The sequence below is a fragment of the Salvelinus fontinalis genome, chromosome 9 (assembly GCF_029448725.1).
Source record: "Salvelinus fontinalis isolate EN_2023a chromosome 9, ASM2944872v1, whole genome shotgun sequence".
In the NCBI taxonomy this organism is placed as follows: Eukaryota; Metazoa; Chordata; class Actinopteri; order Salmoniformes; family Salmonidae; genus Salvelinus; species Salvelinus fontinalis.
This window is the reverse complement of record NC_074673.1, coordinates 46,394,637-46,411,983: the sequence shown is the minus strand read 5'-3', so window position 1 is coordinate 46,411,983 and position 17,347 is coordinate 46,394,637. Positions and strand designations below refer to the sequence as shown.

The 17,347-nt window shown below is 43.0% G+C and overlaps 1 protein-coding gene across 6 annotated transcripts in view; it reads right to left on the bottom strand.

Moving 5' to 3' along the window:
* The window catches only part of LOC129862715 (receptor-type tyrosine-protein phosphatase zeta-like), a 74,016-nt gene extending 60,449 nt beyond the window's left edge, over positions 1-13,567 (bottom strand). For 3 of the 6 annotated variants that reach the window (XM_055934614.1, XM_055934615.1, XM_055934616.1), the window contains exon 1: positions 13,263-13,567. In XM_055934614.1, the coding sequence (XP_055790589.1) occupies positions 13,263-13,323 (61 nt within the window). In that variant the 5' untranslated portion in view covers positions 13,324-13,567. The remainder of the gene's footprint in view (positions 1-13,262) is intronic. The other 3 variants (XM_055934619.1, XM_055934620.1, XM_055934618.1) reach the window with 2 other exon arrangements.
* Between the last annotated feature and the right edge of the window lie 3,780 nt (positions 13,568-17,347).

Sequence of the window (17,347 nt, the reverse complement as noted above, 5' to 3'; positions counted from 1 at the left end):
TGAGCAGCTGATCTAGCTCTTGAGGTCATCTGGCCAGAGCAAATCAGCATGCAGGATACGTGGGGCACAACTCCCTGGAAAACAAGTGGACCTCATTATGACCTACAGGCACAGTGACTTCCCCCGGTCTCCCACACATTGCCATGGCCACAGATTCAGCCTGTTTCCTCTCACTGCCTGTCTTGGTTAGGATGTACTATTATCATTTCACACCACAGCGAAATCACGATCTTGCAATCTGCATCTCTGTCTCTCTATCACCTCTGTCTCGATCGCTCTCTGGGTGGTGTGAGAAAAATGATTGTGTTGTGTCGTTCAGACAGTCTTCCTGAAAGTCTCTTTCTTTTTCTCCCGCTTTGACATTAGTTCCTCGCCCAAACGTCTCTAACGCCTCTAGAGCGGGACAGCGAATGTTTTAAACAAGATACCACTTAGCCCAGCTTGTTTGGAGGAAAAGAGAGCGATTTACTGGAATCAAAAGGGGAGAGTTCCATCATAATGATCTCAGAGGACTTATTTATTTAAAAAAATAAAAACTTTGGGTAAAACACAATAGCATACATTGAAGTGTGGGAGCGTCTACAGAAAAGACCATTAAGAATTATATACAGGCTGTGATTTATGGACAAAGAGCAATTTGAAAGCATTTTAAAATGTATTTGCTATGGCTACATGACATCAGTGTATTTGGCAAATTGCTCCTTCAGGAAGAACGGTGTGCATTCGGTCTCCATATGGTACTCTGCCAATAATGAAAGTATTCACACCCACCGTTCTCTGATTGTTTCCTGTCCCCTCACCTTGAAGCTCTCACCAATTAGAGATACCAGCTTTCATGTTCCTGTCCGGTCAACTTGATTAGATGTCTGTCAATAAAAATCAAGGGAACATGAGTAACGACAGCTTCTAGGCTAATTTGTCATCATTCTTATGAAAAAGATTGAGATCGTGCTTGTTAGGAGGCACAGAGGGCGGTTACACAGTCTTCTTGATTATTTACACTGTCCCATTCATTGATGGTATCACAATACGAGGCGAGTGCTGAACATGATAGTCTGTTGTCTGGCTTGGGAGATCAAGTCTGTGTGTGTGTTTGATGAAATGCAGGATAGATGCCAGCCCTTACATAACCATTCTATCCTGAATCCAGTCATCAATCAGGTACTATCTCTGTCCTCACGGATCGGAATAGCAGAAGATAGAAGACTGGACCCCTGTCATTATTCACCAAGTAACACGCCTGTGACAAAGACTTAAATAGGAGTTGAAAGCTAAGCATACAGCTAAGTAAATTAGTGAGGGGGGGACGTTATTGATGTTCAATGAAATTAAATATGCTTCACCAACACACATAAACAAACGCACACACGCACGCACACGCACGCACACGCGCACACACACACACACACACACACACACACACACACACACACACACACACACACAATTGCCTCTATAAAATGCAGTTGACAAGACAGAAACTGTCTTCCCAATTCCACCGGGACCAATGGCAGAGATAAAAAGTTGATGAGGCTGTCCTATTCCACAGAAGAGATGCTTTCGGCAACTGTGGCAAGTCGTTTTAACCAGGTTTCCAAATACATAAAGGATTCGTTTTGATCATGGAGCCTGGTGAGGCTATTTTGGCATGGGCTCGTCTAGACATTGATCTAATCTAATTGGTCACATGGAGCCTGACCAAAAACAGAAATAGAAGAGCAACTAAACCACATCTGAGCCGGATGGGTGCATTTTCTGCCAACATTTGCTCCACATTGTCCCGAGGGTGTGGGTGGCTTGGGGGGTGTGTGAATGGTCGTAGGAGGACTCCGCTGCTTGCTTTCATGGTATTTCTGATAAGCTGATTGGATTTCTTTATGGGAGGGAAGGAGAAAAATATTTCATGGGTAAGTTCAAGGAAGCACCTGATCATAGGATGAATTGTGATTGCTAAAACTATGATGCAATTATGACAATATAAATGCTCTCAAAGAAATACCAGAAATAGAAGTTCAAATCAATGGTCTCACTAAGAGCAATGAATGTCTCCTCCTCTGAGTATTGTTATTGTAATCAGTGACAATGGAAGATACTGACAACTGACACAAAGGCTTTGAATGGAAATTACAGCACTCCCATTGAGTTCCCTGCCTTCCCCTGAACATGCTGGACACAAGAGGTTGCACAGCCGGACGCAGTCAGCCTCATCCGAGCGTGACTGTGCTCTACTTCCCAGAAACACCTTTTCTCCTTGTACCCTGATGGTGGAAACATGGACCGACACAGATGACCAACAGACCAGAGAGGATATCGCAGGGCTACAACATGCTGCTTGCTCCAAGCTCTGGGCCAACTCATTCCCTTTAATCTCTCTGAACACTCCCTCTGGCCTCCAACACAACCATATTTCTCAGTAGTGAGTGATCCTTTAGTCTTCGTGCAACATCCGTCTTTATGAGCAAGTAGCATTTTATTTTTAAGTCATAAAGCTCAAGGATTCTTGTATTGGAACATCTCTAAGGAACAAAAGTCCTCCCCACATTTTTCATTGTTAGCGGGGTCACATAAAGAAGATGACACAATATTATAAACCACCAACCTGAAGGAGCTCAGTAGGAACCACTAAGCATGGCTTAGGGGTTAGTCTACGCACTAATTGCTTTTCATGTAGATTAATCCACTGTGGCTGTCCCTTGACCATCCACAGTCAGTGCTTGACAAGGACTGAAATAGGTGCCGGTACTCATTTTGGGTGCTGGTACTGTTTATATTTTGATGCAGGAGCTCCACAATACTTTTGAGCTAAAGAGGAACAGGAGCTCAAGCAGTAGAACATTTGAGCTCGAACAAGCTCCTGCCCAAGACTAGCACTGCCTACAGTTACAAATATAGTTACAACAACTCTAATCAGAATATGAAGTAGCAGGCCAACCTGTTGGCTCTTAGTCGTTGTAGCATATCCTTCTCCTGTAACTTTTAATTCCATCATTTTAATTCCATCTTCCATTGATTAGATATCTCCTAACTTTTGCACAGTAGCCTATTGCTGCTTTGATGACTTATGATTGGCCAACAACAACAACACGCTACACTTGCCACGCGCAACGGTCGTGAAAAGCAAGAGCAGCAGCATAAATTCAAAAAATGTCTCTCGGATCAGTACGGGTCCTTCCGGACTAGTCAGTTATAATTACACATACCCGAAACCAGTGACAATCATATCAGATCTGACCTAGACCGGTGAAAGTACCCACTAGGGTCCCGGATCGGGTCTCAGGCATTCGGGTACAGGTGGATCTGTGAAGACCTCTAGTGCAGACAACCAACTTTTTGTCTCTGATAGTCTCTTCTTTTCTGGTGTGATTTATTAGTAAGCTTTCTGAGGTTCCACTGATGACCTACTTTTGAGTGATATCATTCATCACCAATACATTTCTGTCACAGAGGATGAAAATTCTACTTCAATGGGCATGACATGTCTGTCATTAACCTCCTTCGATACGAGGCAGCAACACAGATTGGCCTCTCCAGATGTACCCGGACATGGTTCCGGACCCCTGACGGGAGCATTAGTATTGGCCACCCGCTGCCATGTGTCCACCACCAGCTGGGACCAGCTGCCACCCTCCACCAAAGACCTGGCTAGTCTGCCAATCAGGACATTTGGGAATCATGGTGGGGTACAGAATAGGATACAGTTGAAGTCGGAAGTTTACATACACCTTAGCCAAATACATTTAAACTCAGTTTTTCACAATTCCAGACATTTACCGTAATTGCTGGACTATTAAGCGCACCTGAATATAAGCCGCACCCCTGAATTTAATTTTTTATTTTTTTTTGTACATAAATAAGCCGCACGTGTCTATAAGCCGCAGGTGCCTACCGGTACATTGAAACAAATGAACTTTACACAGCCTTTAAACGAAACACGGCTTGTAACAAAAATAAATAGGCTTTAACGAAACACGGCTTGTAACAAAAATAAATAGGCTTTAACGAAACAGGCTTGTAACATTTTTTTTTTTTAAATAGCAGTAAACAATAGCCTACCAAGAAAGTCCTTGGTCACTATCTTCCTCCTGTGCACTGAAACCACTGAAGTCATCTCCTTTGGTGTCGGAGTTGAATAGCCTCAGAATTGCTTCATCCGATGTTGGATCGTTTTCATTGCGCTCTCCTCACTTTCATCCGGAGGCAAACTCATCCAAGCCTCATTTTCTAGTTCGGGCCATCTGCTTTTCTTTCCTCTGGAAACTTTTGTTGTCTTTTTGCACTAAGTCAGTTTCTCACGCTGCTGTTTCCAACGTCTTATCATCGACTCATTAAGGCTCCCGTGCAGCAGCACTATTTCCTTTTCCAACAGCCAGATCGATCGCCTTCAAATTGACAGCTGCATCATATGCATTTCTCCGTGTCTTTGCCATGATGAGGGTGACAAAATGACTACCGTAATCACAATGATGGAAAGTTTGAGCGCGCTCGATTTACGTCACATTATGTGACGGTGCTCAGTTTTTTGGCGGCATGAATTTGTGAAAGCGGGAAAAATCCATAAATTAGCCGCGTCATTGTATAAAGCGCAAGGTTCATAGCGTGGGAAAAAAGTAGCGGCTTATAGTCCGGAAATTACGGTAATCCTAGTAAAAATTCACTGTCTTAGGTCAGTTAAGATCACCACTTCGTTTAAAAAATGTGAAATGTCAGAATAATAGTAGAGAGAATGATTTATTTCAGCTTTTATTTCTTTCATCACATTCCCAGTGGGTCAGAAGTTTACATACACTCAATTAGTATTCGGTAGCATTGCCTGTAAATTGTTTAACTTGGGTCAAACATTTCGAGTAGCCTTCCACAAGCTTCCCGCAATAGGTTGGGTGAATTTTGGCCCATTCCTCCTGACAGAGCTGGTGTAACTGAGTCAGGTTTGTAGGCCTCCTTGCTCGCACACCCTTTCTCAGTTCTGACCACACATTTTCTATTGGATTGAGGTCAGGTCTTTGTGATGGCCACTCCAATACCTTGACTTTGTTGTCCTTAAGCCATTTTGCCACAACTTTGGAAGTATGCTTGGGGTCATTGTCCATTTGGAAGACCCATTTGCGACCAAGCTTTAACTTCCTGACTGATGTCTTGAGATGTTGCTTCAAAATATCCACATAATTTTCCTGTCTCATGATGCCATCTATTTTGTGAAGTACACCAGTCCCTCCTGCAGCAAAGCACCCCCACAACACGATGCTGCCATGCCCGTGCTTCACGGTTGGGATGGTGATCTTTGACTTGCAAGCCTCCTCCTTTTCCCTCCAAACATAACAATGATCATTATGGCCAAACAGTTCTGTTCTTGTTTCATCAGACCAGAGGACATATCTCTAAAAGTATGATCTTTGTCTACATGTGCAGTTGCAAACCGTAGTCTGGTATTTTTATGGCGGTTTTGGAGCAGTGGCTTCTTCCTTGCTGAGCGGCCTTTCAGGTTATGTCGATATAGGACTCGATTTACTGTGGATATAGATACTTTGGTACCTGTTTCCTCCAGCATCTTCACAAGGTCCTTTGCTGTTGTTCTGGGAATGATTTGCACTTTTCGCACCAAAGTATGTTCATCTCTCGGAGACAGAATGCGTCTCCTTCCTGAGCGGTATGATGGCTGCGTGGTCCCAATGTGTTTATACTTGCATACTATTGTTTGTACAGATGAACGTGGTACCTTCAGGCGTTTGGAAATTGCTCCCAAGGATGAACCAGACTTGTGGAGGTCTACAATTTTTTTCTTGGCTGATTTCTTTTGATTTCCCCATGATTTCAAGCAAAGAGGCACTGAGTTTGAAGGTAGGCCTTGAAATACATCCACAGGTACACCTCCAATTGACTCAAATGTTGTCAATTAGCCTATCAGAAGCTTCTAAAGCCATGACATAATTTTCTGGAATTTTCCAAGCTGTTTAAAGGCACAGTCATCTTAGTTTAAGTAAACTTCTGACACACTGGAATTGTGATACAGTGAATTATAAGTGAAATAATCTGTCTGTAAACAATTGTTGGAAACATTACTTGTGTTATGCACAAAGTAGATGTCCTAACCGACTTGCCAAAACCATAGTTTGTTAACAAGAATTTTGTGGAGTGGTTGAAAAACTAGTTTTAATGATTCCAACCTAAGTTTATGTAAACTTTTGACTTCAACTGTATTTGTAATAATGACAATTACAACAACACTGAATTAACACTTTTATTTTAACTTAATATAATACATAAATAAAATCAATTTAGCCTCAAATAAATAATGAAACATGTTCAATTTGGTTTAAATAATGCAAAAACACTGTGTTGGAGAAGAAAGGAAAAGTGCAATATGTGCCATGTAAAAAAGCTAATGTTTAAGTTCCTTGCTCAGAACATGAGAACATATGAAAGCTGGTGGTTTCTTTTAACATGAGTCTTCAATATTCCCAGTTAAGACGTTTTAGGTTGTAGTTATTATAGAAATTATAGGACTATTTCTCTCTAAACCATTTGGATTTCATATACCTTTGACTATTGGATGGTCTTATAGGCACTTTATTATTGGCAGCCTAATCTCGGGAGTCGATAGGCTTGAAGTCATAGACAGCGCTGTGCTTCAAGCATTGCGAAGAGCTGCTGGCAAACGCAGGAAAGTATTGTTTGAATGAATGCTTACGAGCTTGCTGCTGCCTACCACCGCTCAGTCAGACTGCTCTATCAAATATAAAATCATAGCCTTAATTATAATATAATAAACACACAGAAATACAAGCCTTCGTTCATTAATATGGTAAAATCCGGAAACTATCATTTCGAAAACAAAATGTTTATTCTTTCAGTGAAATACGGATGTCAAGGCTGTGGGTAACTGGTGAAAGGAGTCAGGCGCAGGAGAGCTGAGATGTGTGGACAAGGTATTTAATACAAGATAACACCAGTATAAACACAATACTATATAAACAAAATACCGGTACCATGAAAATAAACGGGCATAATAACAAAACCCGGCAACAATATGCCAGCCATCAGATACAGCCTTCACAAGAAAACAAACACGCACACAAACATGGGGGAAAACAGAGGGTTAAATAATGAACATGTAATGAGGGAATTGAAACCAGGTGTGTAGAAAACAAAGACAAAACAAATGGAAAATGAAAAGTGGATCGGTGATGGCTAGAAGGCCAGTGACGTCGACCGCCGAACACCGCTCGAACAAGGAGAGTCCGGCGGAAGTCGTGACAACGGAACTGTTCCGTATTTTATCGAACGGGTGGCAACCCTAAGTCTAAATATTGCTGTTACACTGAACAACCTTCAATGTTATGTCATAATTATGTAAAATTCTAGCAAATTAATTACGGTTTTTGTTAGGAAGAAATGGTCTTCACACAGTTCGCAACGAGCCAGGCGGCCCAAACTGCTGCATATACCCTGACTCTGCTTGCACTGAACGCAAGAGAAGTGACACAATTTCCCTAGTGAATATTGCCTGCTAACATGAATTTCTATTGAACTAAATATGCAGGTTTAAAAATATATACTTGTGTATTGATTTTAAGAAAGGCATTGATGTTAATGGTTAGGTACATTGGTGCAACGATGGTGTTTTTTTTGCGAATGCGCTTTTGTTAAATCATCACCCGTTTGGCAAAGTAGGCTGTGATTCGATGATGAATTAACAGGCACCGCATTGATTATATGCAACGCAGGACAAGCTAGTTAAACTAGTAATATCATCAACCATATGTAGTTAACTAGTGATTATGTTAAGATTGATTGTTTTTTTATAAGATAAGTTTAATGGTAGCTAGCAACTTACCTTGGCTCCTTGCTGCACTCGCGTAACAGGTGGTCAGCCTGCCACGCAGTCTCCTTGTGGATTGCAATGTGATCGGCCATTATCGGCATCCAAAAATGCCGATTACCGATTGTTATGAAAACTTGAAATCGGCCCTAATTAATCGTCATGCCGATTAATCGGTCGACCTCTACATGAAAACGTATACTTTTTTGTGTGGTATTAGCTTAAGCAGACTGTGTTTGTCTATTGTTGAGACTTAGATGAAGATCAGATCAAATTTGATGACCAATTTATGCAGAAGTCCAGGTAATTCCAAAGGGTCCACATACTTTTCCTTGCCACTGTAGAGGGGGTAATCAACAAAATAATGGAGTCCAGGTGAGTCCAATATTGCGCAGCTGCGTATAATGATGGTGACAGGTGTGCGTAATGAAGGGCAGCCAGAGGGGGTGCGGTAGCAGGCGTGACAGTAACCCCCCTCTTCTAGGGGCACCACCTGGCATCCCACCTGGGCGAGCCTAACGGGCCGGCCGAGGAATGGGCGCTGGACATGCTGGCTGAGTCATAGAAGCCCAAAGAACCGGCTGAGGCGTGGGATCCTGGCGAGCCGGCTGAGGTGTGGGACCCTGACGATCTGGCTGAGGCGTGAAAGCCTGACGAACCGGCTGAAGCATGGGAGCCTGATGGGCCGGCTGAAGCATGACGTGGGGTGGGCGCCTGCCAAGCCAACCGAGGCAAGAAGATCTCTCGAGCCAGCTAAGGCATGGAAGCCCGAGGAGCTAGCTGAGGCACCCCCAGTTCCATCGGCGACAGCACCCGGACCCAACATCACCAACCAAAACAAAAAACAAAAACTCCCTGATGCTTCCTTTAGCTGTGTCAGCATTCTGTGAGGATCGATGCTGGAGACGAGAAGCAAGTATAGGGAGTGAACATTTAATAAACAACGGACATTAAACAGAACAGGAACAGCGTCTGGACAGGGGAAAAATAACAACATCAATGCTGACACAGGGAACAAAATGAAGAGAAGACAGATATAGAAGGGGTAATCAACAAAGTAATGGAGTCCAGGTGAGTCCAATATTGCGCAGCTGTGCGTAATGATGGTGACAGGTGTGCGTAATAAAGGGCAGACTGGCACTCAGCCTGGCCCTCGAGCGCCAGGGAGGGGGAGCGGGAGCAGACGTGATAGTAAAAGCACTTTGTGACATTTGCTGATGTAAAAAGGGCTTTATAAATACATTTGATTTGATTTCCAAATGGGCAGGTAGAGGTGAAAACTCTGTATTTGTAGCCACGGCCTACAAAGAAATACAGTCAAAAACTTGACCAACTTGAAGCTTGGCTTGAGTAAAATATCTGCCCGTACAGCCTTAGGCTTAGCACTGCCAAAAGATTCTTAAGTTGTTCAAAGTCCCAGTTATTGTTATTTGCGTAACTACACAGGCATGTCATGCTACACACATTTTGAATTGTTGTCAGTGCCTACTGCATTTTATGTCAAGTTCAATTTTGTTGCAAAATGTTACCCCTGTAAGCAATTACATTTAATTTGTACTTTACTGATATTTAATATACATGAAAATAGCATGGGCCTTTTGGGAAGTGTTATGTGCAGTCATGTCCCAACACATTTACAAATTCCATTACTTGTGTCCCATTGAGAATTAGAACTAAAAGGAAGACTAAAAAAGAAAAGGGGGTATACACCCCCAATCCCCCCGAGCAAAATACACCTTGACCAACAGTGTTGTTCACACAAGCTAGCTGGCCTTTATCTTAGTCACTTGGGGATTTGCATTCAGTGTCAGGACAACAGCCATCGATATACAGGACAGTTAAGAGACCACACACTAACAGGCAGCTGAAGAGAAGAAGAGGGGGAGAAATCAATGGCTCTCTACCAGCCACTCTACGGGGCTCCTCTTGTTCTCCCCAATGGCCCCGGTGTGAGAAGCCCTCTTTCAGTTGCAAGACGGGCCACCCGGATCTGCCCTGTCATCCATTAAGCAGCCAGTGGTGGGCATCGAGGACCCGGCTGGCAGAACGCCAGGAAGACACCAGCAGAACCTGGTTGTTTGTGAGACAAACGAGGAGAAGGAGAATAGGTAGCGGGTAGAGATGGTGGGAGGGAGACAAGAAGAGGACGAACAGGGGGTGAGATTGGGGGAGTGAGAGGAGAATGAGACAGGAAGGAAAAAATGATGAGAGGAGGAGAAATTAGAAAAGAAGAGAAAAAATTACAGATTGACGATGATGAGGGAGAGAAAAGGTTTAACAAATATATGGGACAAAAAGGAGAAGAGAAGAATGCATGTGAAAGTGTGAAATAAAGACAGTGAGAGTGAGCATGAAAAGGGGAAAAGGTCTGGAACAAAACTAATGACATTACAAGTGTGGTTGAAGCCTCAACTCCATCGCTCTCCTAGCTTGGGGGCACCGCTGAGGTGTCAAGAAGGGGGAGCCTGGGAGCCAGAGCGTCGGAGCATTGCCATGACACTCCTGTGACGGTCGCAACACGCTGCGCTCTCACACATCCCCTCCAGTCTCGCAGCGTGAGAGCCTCCTGCTCCAGCGCCACCACTGCCTCTGGGACAAATTGGTGCTCGATCTAGCGTCACGCTTACAATGGTCCCCCCTTGCTGTGTCGCTGCGCACCGCTGAACACCATCGAAAACCGTCGCCCTCTGCCAGCTTCTCCCCCACCCACCCACACAAAACAAATCTCTCTTCTGACAGCATAATTCACAGGGGAGGCCTTGGGAAGATGGAGGATATGGAGGAGAACCAGTGTCCTGGGCTCCGCTATGGAAGCTTGGCTGGTCTGTACCACCACGTAACCATAGTCCTATTCAGCCATGGCCGGGGAGAGGATTCAGTGTGGCCCCTGTGCAAACTTGGAGTGAATGCCGTTGAGCCTAATACCAACTAATCTGGTCATCAAATACCCCTCCTGCCGCCGATTGTAAATCTGCTCTGCTTTCTACCAGCAACCCTGCTTGGATGGCTAAGAGGACCAGTGTGCCAAGCTGCTCTGGGTAGGGTGTCCCGCAGCTTCCTCAGAGAAAGAGGGAGAGAAAGAAGAATGGGAGAAGGTAGGAGAGGAAATGAGAAGAACGAGTAGAGAGGGGGCAGAAAGAACATGGGAGAGGTGGCATGGAGAAAAAGCTTTTCGTCTTTATATCAAAGGAGCTGAGAAGCTGAGTTTCAATTACTGTTGGTAATAAGTGTTTTGCACAGTTAACAACAGCCATACTCAGACTAAAGTAGACAATGTTTGACTCACACACAGTCATTTCAGATTACGCATATTCACTCTATGCAACTAAACTATTGAGCTGTGTACTCTGCAAGTGTAGTTTATTGTGTTCCTCAGTGTGATAACAGCTGCATGGGCAACATGAAGTTATGAACTGGCACACTTTCCTCATTATACCAGTAGGCCACATCTGAAACTGGATTAAGCATTGGACCAACAGCTTGTGACACACCCCTCTAAGGTGGACTTCCAAGAGGCATGAGCAAAGGGGTATGGAATCTGGAAGCACACCAACCAACCATCCACCTGAATGACTGAGTGTCAAACTATGACTGCCATCTGTCACGAGTCACGACCACCCTGCTCCAAAACAACAGGCACAGAGACTTCGTCATCCGAGAGAGAGCGGGGCACTGTGGACGATGCCCAGTGTAAATGCCCCATCTATAGCCCACCACATTGGGAAGACAGATGGTGCAGAGTCTGCGCTGAATTCATTCACTTTGTGTCTTTTTTCTGCCATCAATCCCTATGCTGCCTTCCCAACAAACGACCGCTTCCTTTGTGCTCCACGTTTCATCAAAGCGTCATTTAAAGCACTCTACTGAAAGGGGCAAAAAGAAGGGAGAAGAGGAGGGGAGTGGTGGCGGTGGGGTGCATGTGGTAAAGCATTCAGCATGTACCAACACATTTGATATCCCAGTTCACAAGGCCTGTCACAAAAGGCTTTTAGCTCTTAAGCAAACTAGCTTTAGCAAGCTTTTTTCAAGTCTTTGTCTAATGCCTCACCCAAAAGATTAAACCAAGCATATCAGTCTCCTCCTTGACACTTTTGCACTGTACGTGTGTGCCATATTGATGCTGAACGGCTAAGACCAACTGGGCGAATTAAGAAAACACTCCTTTCACTCAGTTCTGTGGGGATATGTAAATTATCAGTTTATTCAAATATTTGCCTGTATTGTCCTGTAACCAATGGTGGCTGTAACAGCAACCCCATTTATAGACCTATTTGAATTTGGTCAAAATGACAAGATAACTATCAAAATATGTGCAATAAACGTACTTATAACACATCAATAGCACATTATTTATAGGCTACCTACAGTACCATAGGCTTCAAATAAAGTGTAACCAAAGGCTATCTGTTTGAACTTTTCAGGATAGCCTTAGTTGAATGTCAGGAGAGAAATACAGCTGTGGAATGTAACCTAAAATATTAGCCCTAAAAGGTGGTTAATGGCTCTGCTTGGCTTTGCTGGGGTAGCAGTAGCACTAGTTTTCAGGCAGCTTGAGACTGCCATACCATTCATTTCAGTAGCACCTATCGACCAATCACTACTAGCCCCCCTTTCCAAAAAAAATGCGTTTTACTTACTAATAACATAGTTCGACAACCGTGGCGAAACCACCCTTTTCATGCTTCACAGCTCCACTAACGTTATATTTAAAAGACCAAATAAATACGAGACACCCGATTAATGGGAATGCACATTCTGATAGGATTCTTTACACTTGGCCCCTTCATACACAACATAGAAACAATGTTGAATGTTTAACTTTCTTTGCGTAGCTACCCCAAAGTGATAGTCTTTAGATGTTCCTCTGTGCTCTTCTCACAATAGTCTGTGTCCTACGGTTGCACAACAAATATCGCTAACACCAATGATATATAAACACACGACTGTCTTTTAATAAGGCTTACAATACGTTGTGTATTTTCGAATTTAGTCAGGCTCATTATGAGATGATAATAAGACATTATAAAGGGGTAATGCATGATTATGACAAGTCTTACATTGCATTATAACCACACTTCAACATGATGTTTAATAACATAGAGCCTACTTCTCCAAAGACTCACAACGCTTGTGCATAATCACTCGAAGATAATTGAAATAGACCGAAAGACGATTATTATCTTCAGATTTATAAATCAAATCAGCAAAAGAATCCATGAAACATAAAATTGAGGTGTCCAAAGTAGGCTAGTGAAGCGAACCGAGTTAATTTGAACCTGAACTTCACGCGCATTGCATTCTCGGGGAGAAACAGGTAGGCTACCTTCACAGAAACAACAGTAACCATCAAGTGATAAAAATATAAAAAAAGCTTTAAGAAAATTATAATGATATAATATAATAATAATTAACAATGAGAAAAACTAAATTAAATTCAAGTTCTTACCTAATTGACAGACGATCAAGAGCTGAGCGAGCAATAAGCCTCTTGAAACAGCCGTTTCCATATTTCACCAACCTCACAAATCTCGATGAAGACAATAAAAAATCTAATGTATGCTTCTTGGGTAAGATAGTCCCGTGACGGTTTCACATTTGTTTCATGCTGGGAGTTGTTGTGTTGTTCGGTCCCCGTTTATCCTCACTCCTTTCTTTTCGGTATCTCCGGTGAGGCTGTTCGTATGCTACTCGGAGATGAACCGTGAGCGAGAGGAGGGAAAGTGTATGAGAAGCGTGCGCCTCCCACAGACCATAATGCACGAGCTCTATTTAACGGAGTTGATATTACTTTTTTTTAAGGAAATAGCCTGCATTCATTGATTTATTGATTTCAGTAATTCATTACAAAAAGTGATAATTCCATGTAACTCAGTTGCAACAGTCGTTTTGTACCTTTATTATGAATATGTGTTTTTTTTAAACACAAACCATTAGACTATTTGCATAGCCGCGGGAAGTAGTTTGGTGGTGGGTGTTCTGCAAGTGATCGAGCTGAACATTTTTTTATTGCCAAGGTGTATTTCTATATCCCATACAGAAGTCTATATCAGTCTGCTAATACAGGACTAGTAAAGGCCCAGTGCACCACTTTATTGTATTTGAGCGTTTACCAGTATTTGTAACTTGAGGCTGTTGATTATCTGTACAAATCCAAACCTTATGTATCACATGTGCCGAGTACAACAAGTGTAGACCTTACCGTGAAATGCTTACTTACAAGCCCTTAACCAACAGTGCAGTTCGAGAAGAGTTAAGAAATATTTACCAAACACAATAACACAATAATATAACAATAACGAGACTATATACAGGGGGTACCGGGTCAGTGTGCAGGGTACATGTAAGTTGAGGTAATTTGTACATGTAGGTAGTGGTGAAGTGACTATGCATAGATAATAAACAGGAGTAGCAGCAGTGTACAAAACAAATGGGGGGGTGTCAACGTAAATAGTCAGGGGTCCATTTGATTAATTGTTCAGCAGACTTATGGCTTGGGGATAGAAGCTGTTAAGGAGCCTTTAGGTCCTAGACTTGGCGCTCCGGTACCGCTTGCCGTGCGTTAGCAGAGAAACTGGAGTCTGGAGACTGGACTGGAGTCTCTGACAATTTTATGGGCTTTCCTCTGACACCGCCTATTATATAGGTCCTGGATGGCAGGAAGCTTGGCCCCAGTGATGTACTGGGCCGTACGCATTACCCTCTGTAGCACCTTATGGTCAGATGCCGAGCAGATGCCATACCAGGCAGTGATGCAACCGGTCGGGATGCTCTCGATGGTGCAGCTGTAGAACTTTTTGAGGACCTTGGGACCCATGCCAAATCTTTTCAGTCTCCTGAAGGGGAAAAGGTTTTGTCTTGCCCTCTTCACGACTGTCTTGGTGTGTTTGGACCATGATAGATCGTTGGTGATGTGGACACCAAGGAACTTGAAGCTCTCGACCCGCTCCACTACAGCCCTGTCGATGTTAATGGGTGCCTATTCGGCACGCCTTTTCCTGTAGTCCACGATCAGCTCCTTTGTCTTCCTCACATTGAGGGAGAGGTTGTTGTCCTGGCACCATACTGCCAGTTCTCTGACCTCCTCCCTATAGGCTGTCTCAACATTGTCCGTGATCAGGCCTACCACTGTTGTGTCATCAGCAAACTTAATGATGGTGTTGGAGTCGTGTCCAATTTGTAAGTCGCTCTGGATAAGAGCGTCTGCTAAATGACTTAAATGTAAATGTGTTTGGCCACACAGTCGTGGGTGAACAGGGAGTACAGGAGGGTAATAAGTACACACCCCTGAGGGGACCCAGTGTTGAGGATCAGCGTGGCAGACATGTTGTTGCCTACCCTTACCACCTGAGGGCGGCCCGTCAGGAAGTCCAGGATCCAGTTGCAGAAGGAGGTGTTTAGTCCCAGGGTCCTTAGCTTAGTGATGAGCTTTGTGGGCACTATGGTGTTGAACACTGAGCTGTAGTCAATGAACAGCATTCTCACATAGGTGTTCCTTTTGTCCAGGTGGGAAAGGGCAGTGTGGAGTGCGATTGAGATTGCGTCATCTGTGGAGCTGTTGGGGCGATATGCAAATTGGAGTGGGTCTAGGGTATCCTAGAGGATGCTGTTGATGTGAGCCAAAAGAGTTAATCGGATAATACCTGTGGAATATAAAAATACTTGCTTATATGTTTTCCAGTTTCTTGAAATACTTTACAAATGCAACTTATTTCTATGTGAAAACTGAAATGGTCTATTCATTGCTTTTACATTTTAGTAGACCCTCTTATGCAGATCACCAAACAGTAGTGAGTGCATACATTTTTGTAATGGTCCCCCATGGGAATCAAACCCACGACACTAGTGCTGCAAGCACCATGCTCTACCAACAGAGCCACATCATCACATCTTCACAAACCACTTGATGTCTCAATGTACTCAATCAATTACTGTATTGTGCATTATTTTTCTTTATGCTGATGGAAAGTCTACAGGTACAAACCTAGATGACCAGCCTATGTACAATACAGTAATGTACATTTACATTAAGTGGTGTATAAGGATGGTCAATTAATTCTGCTCAAAGAGTGATTGTTTTCCATGTTATTTGATCAAGAAACATATTTAATTTGATTTGGATGTTTTGTATCTTAGCCCATAACTTTGCACCTTTTGATGTAAATGTTTGAGGACAGGGTTTTGTTCTTTCTGGATTCCATTAGAATGATGATCACAGAGAAAGGGACAGGGCAACAACTCTTACAATACCAACTATTGAATCCTGCAAGATTCTGTTCTTAATTGTACAACTATCTTTTTTGCAAAAGCAGCTATTCTGCATTTTGGGGGGGGCGCGCTACAGACATCTATATCGGACTGCTTATACAGGACTAGTAAAGGCCCAGTGCACTACTTTTGTGAATTAATAATATTATTAATATATTTTATTTAACCCTTTGACACGTACGATCACATATTTGTGGTCATTGTCGAGGGGTCCCTGCAGCGTACCATTGCAAATATGTGATTGGAACAGTAGCAACAGAAGGTATGACGCAACAAACGTGTCTAAACAGCATTGTTGTCTGAAAAGCATCATTCTGAACAATGTTTTGTACTGCTGGGAATTAAAGGTCTTCACATCTTCATTCCTCAATTTGACCTTTTATTGTAGAAGATAAATGAAAACTTCACCATCCAAACATCACACGGAATACAGCCAAACTCATTCCATAAACCAGTCTACTGTAAATAACAGGTTGCCCTGACAAAAAAACTAAACATAAGTTAGAGACCTAACAGCTAGACTTGTTTCCAATGTATCTCATCTCTGGTGAGCACAAGGGAGAAATGTAATATTGTTTAGAAAAGAGATGTGTCAGCTAAGCTAACAGGAGCTAAATTCTTTAAGATGGCAGCCATGTTTGTTCATGTTTGACAAGCGAAAACTCCCTAATTCCAGAATGCCATTCACTATAAAACACAAATAAGTCAGATGGCTGCACCCATTGCCTGAAAAATATGAACTTAGTTTGGCCACTTTTCAGCATGTTACAAATCTTCAATGTATTTGTTACAGTGTATACAAGAACCGGAACACATGACTTGACAAGTTGTTTACCGTTTTTGACAAATCACAAAGTAAATCAAATGTTATCTCACAGATCATCACCCCAAATACAAGCCTACTGCCTAGCCTAGCTGTAGAGTGAAAGCTAAACAGGGATGAAACCATTTTAGGGGGCTTTGTGGGGGGGTTCATTTAATTTGTCGAGGGTTTTCAAGTCCATGGGTGGTGGAAATGGGGGAAGGTATCATGGGGGATATGATTCAGGAAATATTTCTATGATGGGGGATTTATCAATAAATGGGGGGCAAACACAGGAGAAGTTTATACGCTAAATAAAAATAAAACCCCTGGAAATGGGGTCTGAGCTGGCATACTTACAATCTGATGCCACGTTCAAATCTCCGACACCCTCAGCACCCCTACTTCCCACGGCTATGGCTACTTGTCAGGGCACCAGACTGAAGTGGAATGGTTGACTATGG